The sequence below is a fragment of the Xenopus laevis genome, chromosome 8S, assembly GCF_017654675.1.
Source record: "Xenopus laevis strain J_2021 chromosome 8S, Xenopus_laevis_v10.1, whole genome shotgun sequence".
NCBI lineage: Eukaryota > Metazoa > Chordata > Amphibia > Anura > Pipidae > Xenopus > Xenopus laevis.
In genome coordinates, this window is record NC_054386.1 from 58111654 (window position 1) to 58124533 (window position 12880).

Below are 12880 nucleotides of genomic sequence, written 5' to 3' on the forward strand. Positions count from 1 at the left end.
ATATCTCCAATCTCAGTCATAAAGTACATCTGTACTGGACGGAATTATATGCAGGACAAAGGGTAAATATGCATTTGAAGCATGATAATGCAAAGTATAAAATACCTTGAACCACTGGCAGCAGTTTCCTATAGTATTGTATGGAAAGCTCAGTGCCTACTGTGCACCATGTTACAGCCCTGACCCAGATAGAAAATAAATATATGGCATACACTAACCAAGGGCATATGTCATTATGTATCCCATCATAAATGGTCTATGTAATGCAGATCTTTCCATGAATACTTCAGTATTTTCAATTGCTACAGTTATTAAGGCTCATTCCTACAGGTACAACACAAGTGCCAAATCTGTAAGAAGTGCAAAATTGCAGTGTCATACATGAGGCACTTGGGTAGTACCCACAGATATTGGGTTCATTTAGAAAAGCAAAACGCCCCCCTTCTTTGAAGGACGTGCTTTCTTATCTATTTAACTTATGTATTCAAGAGGTGATTAGATTTAGAATGGATGATCTTCTCCAAAGAAATATAATTAAGAATAGATGGTCCATTTATATTTCAACTTTAGAGGCTGATAGGAAGTCGTTTATCCTTAATCTTATGGGACAAGATTTATGCTAATGATACGTTCAAAGAAATATTTAATGCCTCCATTCACAAGAACGTTTCTCTATGTATTTTTGCATTGTCAGGTTTTAATTTGTAAGGAAAGAATAACAGGTCTATTTATTTTATTTTATTTTACTTTATTATTATTATTCTAATATTTTAATATTTTATGTTATTTGTATTTTCCCCTTTTTTTTCTTTTTTTTTTTTCTTTCATGTCAAATGTTTTGACCGTTATGCTTAAGAATATTTCTTTTGCTCCTTGTTGAAACATTGTATGTTTAACATATTGTCAAATTCTTGTATTTTATTGAAAATCTCAATAAAAAGAATTTCAAAAGAAAGAAAGAAAAGCAAAACGGTTCATTACTAAGTGTCCAATTATTTCTAAAATAAAAAAAAAACACTAAGGGGCCGATTCACTAAGGGTCGAATTTCGAAGTTAAAAATACTTCGAAATTCGACCCTCGGATTGAAATCCTTCGACTTCGAATATCGAAGTCGAAGGATTTAGCGCTAATCCTGCGATCGATCGATCGAAGGATTTTCCGTTCGATCGAACGATTAAATCCTTCGAATCGAACGATTCGAAGGATTTTAATCCAACGATCGAAGGAAAATCCTTCGATCAAAAAATCACAGGCAAGCCTATGGGGACCTTCCCCATAGGCTAACATTGACTTCGGTAGCTTTTAGCTGCCGAAGTAGGGGGTCGAAGTTTTTTTTAAAGGGGAAGTACTTCGACTATCGAATGGTCGAATAGTCAAACGATTTTTCGTTCGATTCGTTCGATTTCGTTCGAATTCGAACGAATTTAACCAATTCGATGGTCGAAGTACCCAAAAAATACTTCGAAATTCGAAGTATTTTTCATTCGAATCCTTCACTCGAGCTTAGTGAATCAGCCCCTCAGTCTAAATACAGGAAAAACTTCAGCTACAGCAGATATATTCAATCAAGTGGGGGAAATAAATCCATGTTAGTAGAATAGGCCAGAACAATGTGTAACCTATATGAGTAACTGTTAGGGAAGGGAAGAATGCCATATTTATAAAACACAAAGCATATAAAGCATTATGGGTGAAACAAGCAATGCAAGCTAAAACTTATAATAATTATGATATATATAGTAGATATAAAAATCTGCGTCTTTATACTACTACAGAAACCAACATATGTATAGATACATAAACATTGAACACACACACACACACACACTTATAAACATACATTTATATACATAAATGCACATGTGTACTATATGTGCATTAAAGCAGCTTTATGTTGCCCTGAGCACAAAATATGTGTATTTCTCATAAATTCCCCATAAGGTACTATGTAAATAGTTGTATTTTATGGCAACTAAATGCTTGCCAGGGTTTACTGGGTTCAGATTTGCCTCTCATAAGTAAACAAGCCTACTGTTCAATACTTAGCGATGGCCATAAGCACAGTGTTTCCTGAAGCAAGTGTCACCAGGAAACTTCCGCCTGTCAACAGAGACGCTCGTCCATCAACTATGCTGCAAGGCCAGAGACTTTTTCATGCATGTAATCACTTTGCAAATGTTTCTTTTCTGCCCTGGGCCTTCTATATAAACATTTTGATATCTTGGGAAAGTTTACAAGCAACAATTCCCTGTATAGAGAAGAGAAAACTGGTGCTACAGCAGTGCTACAAATGCTGGACTGGGTTTAAAACTAGGCCTGGCATTTCAACTACACAGGAGTTTCACAAATTTGGCATTTCTAACCATAATAATTTTTACGGTTCAGTTCCCCTTTAAGTTGTATGTGATCCAGACGGGGGGGGGGGAACAATGAGCATTTATCAAGACTAGGTAAATGTATACCTGGCATCCAATCAAATGTTTGCTTTCATTATTCTGCCTGCTGCTGGTTGAAAAAAAATTGATTACTTGGTATGGATTACTGCCCAAGTGCAAATATGCACTGTTATGGGAAATAATCCTTAACGTATTGTTAATTAATGTGACAATTTTGCACTTGTTTTAGAGCATTATGTTCTTTTTACTGACCCAAAGCATATCATGAAGAAGACTGGTTATTTCCCCTCTAAGGGTGCTACACAAATTAGATAATGATAATTGAAGATTAATGCTCCGGTGCTGCATTCAGATGCACTCTCTTGCATTTTCCATATTGAGCTTAAAGGGAATCTGTCGTCATTTTAAACTTTTTTTTTTTTGCATTTTTATAAAAAACACACATCCATAAACACTGTCTGGCAAATAAAATGTTAATCCACAAATCCATGCATGTTATTTTAGTTTGTATTTTGTCATGGGGGCTTCTATTTCTGCTCATTACACATTCATCCTGTGCTGCTCTAACAGCAGGCACAGCATTACCTGTGTGCTTGGAGGCAGCCACTCTGTAATGAAAAGCCAGGTCGCACTACGACATGAGAATCTAGCTGTACACTCCCCCTCCCCTCTCTGCCCATGCGTGTGATGTTTGGAGGAGAGAGGTCACATGGTTTGCAGGGAAGCAATTACTTTCACTTTCCTTTTCACTTTTTTCTTCAGCGTGCTCTAGCAGCCCCTCCTCCCACAGACACTATCAAAGCTCCTGCCGTTCTGTAAGTTTGTTCTCTGCATACCTTTGGAGGGGGGAGCTTTCCCTCCTTGCTGCCTTCCTAGTTTGTTTTACTGGTTACTAGATGAGGTAAAGTAGCTGTGAGTTCCCTCTACTATCCACTTCACACAGACGTTGCTCCTTTCCTGCCTGCAATACTTCTTTTTTCATTAACTACTTACTGCCTCCTTTCCTAGACTTCCTCCTAAGTTTTCCTGGTTTTCAAGTATGTCCTCCTTATTTTATCCTTTTATTTCTATTCCCTGTCATCAGTCCTGGGAGTGTACTCCTGTGTTTCTGCTATTCATTTTTGTGTAAACAAATATAATAAACTATCTATATAAAATATTTTTTCCAGTGCCCAAACACTCCCAGGACTGATGACAGGGAATAGAAAATATATATATTTATATATAAATATATAAATATATATATTTATTTATTTTTTAAACGTTTTTGGTTAGTGTGTATTAGAGGGAACACTTTCCCTTTATTTATTCCTTTTTGTATTGTAAAAAGAAAATCTATTGATTATGAAAAATAAAAATGCGGCAGCACCTGGTGTATTGCGATTTGTTAGTGTGCGAAGGGCCCATGTTTGTTTTTTGTGTATATATATATATATATATATATATATATATATATATATATATATATATATATATATATATATAGTATATTAATAAAAATAACCATTCTGAGTATATGAAACATTTGAGTATATGTTGCATTTGTATAAATCCACGATTTTCCATAGACACCCTGTTGTGACTCCGCCGGAGTGGCCTGCACTGCACCGTGCAGCAATGTATTGCAAGCTCTCCTCAAAAGGTTAATGCTTTGACGTTCTACCAACAACATGAAAGTCCACAGGGTAGCAATTCAAATACTTGCACAGTTCACAGTTTTTGAGGATTGAAAAATACAAGGTTTTTTGTTTTTTTTTTGCATGGTAATGATCCATCCGGGGCTGGTTTATCTGGTGTAATATGTAAATTTAGTTAGTGATGACCTCCAGAACGATGTCCTTCTTAACTGCATCAGATTTGAGTTAATCCAGAAGATTAAGGTCACCATCTGCAGTTGCATTCTATCCACTTTCTGTTTCAGGTGCCATTAGAGAAGTGATGTGTCGGACCTGTGATATTCTCTTCACTGCCGTCTTCAGAAGATGCTTTAGATCTCGGAAAGCCACTTCGTCCCTGCAAAAACTGAAATCATTAGGGGATTATTAAAATGTACAAATTGTCTCTACTCAAAGTTTTAGTCTGTATCCAAACCACATGTAATATTCAGGGAAATTAGTTACCAGAGATGTTTTGTGATTTGATAAATGTACTGCAAAGTAACTGCATCCATGCAGAGTACAGAAAATAGGGGTCATTGTTTTCAAAGATCGATGGTGTTGGTTTCAGTAAGCTGGAGGAAGTGATTTGTAGTCCAACTCCTGCATCAGGTTAGACTCAGAAGAGACAAGAAAAGCCTGCTTAAAAAGCACCATGTGGGAAATCCATGTTGGTCAGCCATGCCAATAAGCTACTAGTGTCTCGTATGTATACCATACATAGTATATCAGTACAGAGCTGATGGAGGATAGGGAATACCACTGTAATTTTAGTGCTGTGACCTTTAGATGCCACAGAAACAACTGATCTTTTCATTTATATAGTTCAGTAAAATAGGCAGCATTCAACGTCCCTCTTCTAAGCTATGCACTTGTACTCGCGCACATAGATATCAAGGCCAGCGCACACAATAAATTGTGGTGCACAGAAAGAATTTTGTGTGCAAACCCGTAATTTTTGAGCTGCACACACTCCTTTTTAAAAGTGCGCACACTTGTTTAGAAAGTGTACACACAAGAATTTCTTTTATCACACAGCCAAGAAAAAATTTGAGGGAACATTGGCAGGATTGTCTTATAAGAAGGGTTTTGTTGGGGTCTTTACGGCACAAACACTGGAGAAGACTACAGAGTAAAAAGCCAATGCAGCTTCCCACATGTGCTATGGGTAAAGGCATTAAAAACCCAAAATGGGGCCATCCATCAACCAGATTTCTATTTTGCTGCCATTAACTCTAATTTTAATGCACACAGACAACTTGCCTTGCAAAATAACAGTGAACCTGGGTAGCCTGGTTACTTTGTTTGTGGTCAGCTAAAAGTGTAAAATGTATTATTTTATATTGCAAATAGGATAAGAATTGTAACAGTCATTATATGATTTCACAATGTCGTAAGACTTGGGCCCAAATACAAATATTCTGGCAACTAGAAGTTCTTCACATGCTGGCTCATTATACAAAAAACTAAACGTATACAGCCCTTATAAATCGTTTTTTTAGACTGGATAATGAACGTAGAATGTTATGTCATCCCTGAACAGCCCATCATTAATGTGTTTTCTACAAGTTTACCTGTTTTGAAATCATTTTACCCAAATAATTATAGGTCGAACTATTTAGAATTGTGCACTTTCTAAAACACATAAAGGTTGTATACTTATTATACCTTGTATTACCAGAGAGAATTTAAAATGTTACAAATTCAGAAAAAAAATCATATCTGAGTTCTATAAATAAAATGGGAAAGTACTAATTGGAAACTACCTGTACCCCCAACCCCCCCCAAGAGTTACAAAATATTGATTGTCCTTGTGCATTTCAACCTTCCCCTTGTGATCAGCATGCGTAGAGTTGATGACCAATAGAAATTTGCTGGATCCAAAAATGAGTCCGAAATTTGACATGTCCTTTACATTTTTTAATTACATTTCCTATGAATACTTTCCCTTTATGTCTTATACAGCTTTAAACAGATTATAGAGTTAATAAGCATTCATTCCATCAAGAGTCTGTTTGCTGCAGGATGGCCCTGCAACAATTTGAGCCATATTTATCAAGACAAAGCTTCTTCACTATGACCATGGATGTATGGTCATAGTCATTCATTTGAACAGAATCATTTTATTTCACTTTGCAGTGCTAAATACTGCCATTTTGTGTGGTGTTGTTCAATAACTCTTTTAGAGGCACAGTACTGAACATTGCAACTAGCAGACAATGGGTCTGGTTTTCTAACATAGGTGCTCCATTGCAATCCATCAGCAATTAGCTTTGGAGAATCTACAAAAAAAACCAAAGTCCAGATTGCCTGCTACTGGCCAAAGAATGTGTGATTTAGCATCTATGTTCCTAATCAGCCCCAAACCCCAGATGCCGTAAAAAAATATTCTCCTCAAACTCCTAGGGGCAGATTCACTTAAGAGCGAAGTGGCTAACGCCAGCGACTTTTTGCCAGTGTTACAATCAGCAGTGACATTGACAATTTAATAACAGCCAATTCTCTAGTGAAATAGACCGTCGTTTGCGTTCGTTCACACTCAATCACCAGCCGATTTTTTGCTCTTGTGACTGGTTGTAACTCCGCAAATTCGGTATAGTGCGGATTTTACTGAACATTACCTCGCCAGAGTTGACTTTGCCACCTCAGACCAGGCATTGTGCTAAAATGAAGCTAGATCTTCCTCAATCTTCTGTCTTTTACATCATATCCTGTATGCCGAAAATGCATTAAAGTTGAAAAAACGCTGGTGACTTTTCCTTTTTTTAAGCGGGATTGCCTGCAAAAGTCCTAACTTGAACGTTTTTTGGGTAACTGGTTTTCTCCAGATACTTTGTAACATATGGAACATTCATTTTACAGTGGGCTCATGTTTAAGGGATTATATTAACTCTCTTGTCTTTATTAATGTTCCCTGGACATTTGTAAGAAAAAGTGGTAACTTCAAGCATTTGCACCAACATTTATAGTAAAGGCATTCATACAACTTTAAATTACCCGCCATATGCAAAAAAAATTTCGTTAGATACAAACGAACGCTATGAAATGCTCGCACTGGCAAATTAACGGTATTGGAAAGTTGCCAGCATTCGGCGCCCAGGGCGAAAATTCACACACAAGGGAATTAGCATAGTGGTAGCAAATGTGCACCTGGCAAAGTGGTGCGATGTGTGCGAAGCCGTCGCTGGTGACAATTCACCCTTTAGTGAATCTGCCTCCTAGGCTTTTGAAGACTACTATCATATGTTAAGTCTCAAAAGCAATTTTAATGACAAATGTAAAACCTCAAAAACTACTTTTAGTAGAATCAGAACTTGTCATAACTTTTAGGCCTGAAGAAGTAACAAACATTGGCATTATGTGGGATGGACAGATATATTTCATGTGATGAACCAGTAGGATGGAAATATTCCACTTATTTGTAATATGTTTTATTGTGCACCAACAATCAGAATTTGCTCTTCTGTTCTGCTTTCTCAGCTTGGGATGGAGAGGCTAGGGGCAAAGAACATACTTAAAGGGATACTGTCATCGGAAAACATGTTTTTTTCAAAACGCATCATTTAATAGTGCTACTCCAGCAGAATTATGCACTTAAATCCATTTCTCAAAAGAGCAAACAGATTTTTTTATATTCAATTTTGAAATCTGACATGGCTAGACATTTTGAAATTTCCCAGCTGCCCCCAGTCATGTGACTTGTGCTTTCTGTCAGGCTGCTGTTTTTCCTTCTCAATGTAACTGAATGTGTCTCAGTGGGACATGGGTTTTTACTATTGAGTGCTGTTCTTAGATCTACCAGGCAGCTGTTCTTGTGTTAGGGAGCTGCTATCTGGTTACCTTCCCATTGTTCTTTTGTTTGGCTGCTGGGGAGAAAAAGGGAGGGGGTGATATCACTCTAACTTGCAGTACAGCAGTAAAGAGTGATTGAAGTTTATCAGAGCACAGGTCACATGACTTGGGGCAGCTGGGAAATAATATGTCTAGCCCCATGTCAGATTTCAAAATTGAATATAAAAAAATGGATTTCAGTGCAGAGTTCTGCTGGAGCAGCACTATTAACTGATTCATTTTTTCCCATGACAGTATCCCTTTAACATGACAAGGATCAACTGATTTGTAATGTAAATGTTCATCACTGAGACTTGTTCAGTGAGATTTGCCATTGACTGATACTTACCTGTCCCACTAAATCTAAAACAGTTGGTGAGTGCATTTTGGTCAGCTACAGAGTGACAGGACAAGCTTTAACTGTAATAAATCTGAACATTCTGATTTTATTCTTCCAAACAATTAGGAGAAATGTGCCACGGGATGTGGTTTGAGCATACAACAGATAAAGCATGTAATGTTATACATTTGCATGCATAACATTACCTCAGTTATTCTTCCTTGCAAGCTGTTTTTCTGCTTTTCTTCTTTTGAAAGCTGTTATCTCATCCTGCAGCAAACCATGACCCTTCTGCCTGTGAACGATATCAAAATAGTGACGTAAAAACAAAAACCAGTTAGGTTAGTAGCAAGACGATATCCCGCGCCTTGACCACAAGGTCTCTTCGCTTACCCTGACTTGATCACTGGCGGGACGGGTAATGGTTTTGTAAAACCTTCTTTTCCAACCAGCCAGAATGTCTCTTCAATACCTTTACCCTTATCCAAAAGAGACAAAGGACATAATTACCATGAGCCTATGGAAGACTTTGGAATGCCACCAAGGATGGACCAAAGAAGTCTTCATTTCATAAGTGAGAAAACAAACTATAGAGTATAAGCATTAAGAGAAAGATTTGTATTGTACTGCTATATTCCCACCAGATCCAGTGCAGTTTTCTGCTGACAGAAGCACCGTCCCAGGGTTTTCAGGTAAGTCAATACAATCACTTGGGGGTGCCTAACATTTGGCACCCCCAAAGTTACAGTACATACAGCCATCCATAAATGCCACTTTGGATGAAACTGCATTATATGCTGGGCAAATTCATAATTGAATATATTGGGTTAAATTTTTAAAGAACCTCTGGCACCAATGTTTTCCACTTTGGAAAGTGAGCGCACTTTTCAAAATTAACAAAAACAGCTCATCGGTGCAGCTATCTTTTTATGCATTACTGTGCTTTCCACCAATCCTTGCATTTACTTAGCTCTATAGGAATATGTATAAAATCACTTTCCCTTTTCTGATCAACAAGATGGATACACAGTAATCAGCTAAGGAACTCCTGGCAGCCTCATTATAAAGTAAGCTACCTAAATAAAGAACAAGCTGTTTCTGTGTACAGAAAATGTGGTTCACATTAGATCATAATGGCTGGGGAATTACTCAGGCAGTGCCTCATTGTCAGTGATCCAAACTGAGAGATTTGATATGGGATAAATAAGACAAGTAACATATCCAATTTAACTGACAAATTAAAAACCAACATTCTTTCAAATATAACAGAAAGAGCATTAGTTATGAGGTTATAAATTACTGGTAACAACACTTTGTTTATTCTATAGTTCTTGCTTTTTTTGTACAAGTAGCTAATCAGTCTTGGGTAAACAAATACAATTTATCTAAAACATTTATAAAACCCCCAAAAATTCCATTTATGTTAAAAGGACATTACTCGGTTATTTTATTATTGCATTACTTCACTTTCGCCTTAATTTTCAAGGCATTTATGTTCATTAAATGTCTCTACAAATGGAAAATAATGCTGGTCTTTAACTTAATTTATATTTCGCCCAAACTATTAGGATGTCTGACAACATAAAGAGAGTTTGACGACTTTTCTGATGCTTTATAGAGGCATATCTCCTGACCAACTCACATAATGGCAGCTGCATTGTCCAACAATCCCTTTACTGCTGCCTTTTAGTCTGATCTGGTATGTATTCAGAACTTCAAATCAACCCCCAGTCAATTGCCGAGTGAACATAATAAGAACCCACTCATTCAGTATTATCACAGAAAACAACAACACCGAATCCTATGATAAAGTGCTCAAGGTGGCACAAAACGCATTAGGCTTTTTGTACCACAAAAATATGTAATTAAATTTTGTTAGCAAAATATTTTTTTAAGTTGTATTATTTTTTTGATTAGGGTCCAGTTTGTGCTAGCCTTTGTTCTACATGGTCTTGTAACAGCACAGAGTAGTATTATTTAATCAGTAGAGCAAGGAAGTTAATAAGGGGTCTTAATACTTTTGCAAGATGCTATATAATGCAGCAATGTAGTGCAACAGGCACAGGTTTTAAGTCATTCAGAAACATCCAATATATCTATTAAAGACAATTAACAGATTTTAAACAAATTAGCCAAATTAACAATCTTTGCCAAGTATTCTGTACTCAAGAGATACATTGCTTCATTTCACTTCTGTTTTATCCATGTTAAGTCAGTAACCTAAAATTAATCCAAAGTGGCTGAGTCACAGTTAAGGCAAGAATGAATTTTATTTCATTTGCAGACTAATTTTACCCTTATTATGGCATATCCGTGGAATACACATTTTTTAATTAAGTGTGAAGCCAACCCATGGTTTGAAACAAATTGCATTACACATGGTGAATGCACAATCAACAGCTAAAGTTCCATTATTTTTGTACAACTGCAAAACAGCAACTGCAAGTTTTGTAAAGGGGTCTTCATGTGACACTGATCAATGTAGTGTCCCTGCCTACTTCCTCAAACATACTGTATGTAGGAAAAATCAATATTACTCATAATTAATTTAACATGAACTACCCCAGCATATGGGGCAATACATTTACTAAGGTACTTACCTTCAGCTCAGTCCTTCCTCGTAATTCCAAGAGGTAGCCTTCATTTAAAGACCTAAGTGTTTTAACAGTACTTTGATTGACATGGATTCGATAGGCTGGAATGGAAAAACAGACTTAATCTAACAGCTGAATCTCCATCATTTATAAACTGTATCATCTTCCATGTTTGCATCTTATTATTCTCCCTTCATTTACTGCTGTGGTTAGGAATTATCAGACGGGCCCTAACTGCTCTGCATGGAAACAATCATACTTACTTCCCAAAAATGTAGCAGACAGCACCATTCAGGAATATATTTAAAAAGCCTTTATTTGTTACTTCATGGCTTTATAGTCTGGACAGACAACATTTCAAGCCACATATGGCCCTTTATCAAGCCTTACTTCTCAGCCATGCAGACCTCAAGCAGCTTTGTTTGTTTCCCTGTAGAGCAGTCGGCGATTGTGTAGACATTTGTATTGGATTTTATTTTTGCCTTTACATCCTCTTTACTGTTTCCAACTCCAGCTGCAGGACAAAGATCATGGAGCCAGATTTAAACAGATAAACTGGGATTATATTTGGAGGATTATTTTGCTGCAGCCACTGGTTCTGCAGAGTTGGAGAAAGTTTGTATTAAACAATACAAAAATGATAAAATCCACATTAGATTACATGACAACACAGGACCCAGTGCAGTCTGCCTATTCTGATTATTAATCAGTCTTGCTGTATCTGCTTCTAGCAGATATTATTTGACTTGTGCGGTTTTGATAATTTATGACAATCCCTAAACAGCCCAGACCACAGTGAGCATGTGGCTTGGTCTTGCAAAGTTGTTTAAAAAAAATTACAAGATGGTGACCCCCTGTGGCCAACTTTGAAAGCATAAATCATTTGTTTGATTAGACTTGTGGTGCAGTTAGTTCATGTCTATGTTTAGTATACAAAATACAGCATTTCTAGCTTTATTCTGTTTTAGACTTTACTTCCCCTTTAAGTGGGAAAATCGGGGGAAAGACCTACTCGTTTGGTGACCTCGCCAAACAAGCAGATCTTAAATTGTATGGACAGCTTAAGATATGAATTGTTTAAAAATGAAGGCAATACATGATTAGTACCAATCATCTATTTGGGTAAAACATTTGTCGCCATTTGTGCTCATCAGGATCATCAACTAATCAACACCCTCATGGTCTTCCTCCATGTAGTGATCTTAATGGACCGGTGAATATATAGGCCATCTGAGAATACATTACATGAGCCATTGTCTGAATATATATTCTTGAGATTGCTTCTGTATGTTATTATAATTATATTACTAAATATTATTAATTCCATGTGAAACTACTATAAATCCAATCTTTGTTTTTGAATTGTGTCAAAGCTTCTGTGCTATAAAATATTCTGCTCCTGTAGATGTAAGAAGTATATTTAAATGCTAATGAAAAGGAAAACTAAAGAAACAGTGACTTGGTATGTATTGGTTTTATTATGATAGATGTTCAATATGTACCTAATATTAAAATAGTTTACACGACAAAAAAATTGCTATCTGTCTTTTTGGTTTTTCTTTGCTTAAAAATCCAATAGCCTTAATGTTCTATATCTGGTAGTTTCAATTTTTAGCATGTGCAACAAAAACCCATTAAATGCTGTTAAAACAATGATGATTATCTTCTTTACTCACGTAACCCAGTGGATTCCATTCGTGATGCAGTATTTACTGTATCCCCAAACAGGCAGTACCTTGGCATGGTCAGACCCACTACTCCTGCAACAACAGAACCTAGAGGGAGAATATTATTAAGAAACTGTCCTGCATTTGTCTGTTCATGAACAGTGTACAAAGATTTCTGTTCTCCTCAAGAAACCACTCACTTTACATAATGACAATATATGAACATAAATCCTTGAGTTAAACTTAAATATAACTGATACAATATTTTAAGACTTTAGAATATGTTAATTACTTTTTTACAAGCATTCTCTTATTTACAAGATAGTGGTCAAAGTGTTTGTAAAATTTAGATACAATTAGACAGACCACTTATATCCATACAAGGGCAGCAAATTA

The 12880-nt window shown here is 36.5% G+C and overlaps 1 protein-coding gene across 1 annotated transcript in view; it reads right to left on the minus strand.

Annotated features, from left to right (window-relative positions):
• Positions 1–3881: 3881 nt before the first annotated feature.
• The window catches only part of gucy2f.S (guanylate cyclase 2F, retinal S homeolog), a 57120-nt gene continuing 48121 nt past the window's right edge, over positions 3882–12880 (minus strand). The window contains exons 16-20 of the mRNA XM_041574927.1: positions 12494–12592; positions 10824–10918; positions 8617–8702; positions 8430–8518; positions 3882–4419 (exon numbers count right to left, since the gene is read on the minus strand). Coding sequence (XP_041430861.1) covers positions 8431–8518; positions 8617–8702; positions 10824–10918; positions 12494–12592 — 368 coding nt within the window. The 3' untranslated portion in view covers positions 3882–4419; position 8430. The remainder of the gene's footprint in view (positions 4420–8429; positions 8519–8616; positions 8703–10823; positions 10919–12493; positions 12593–12880) is intronic.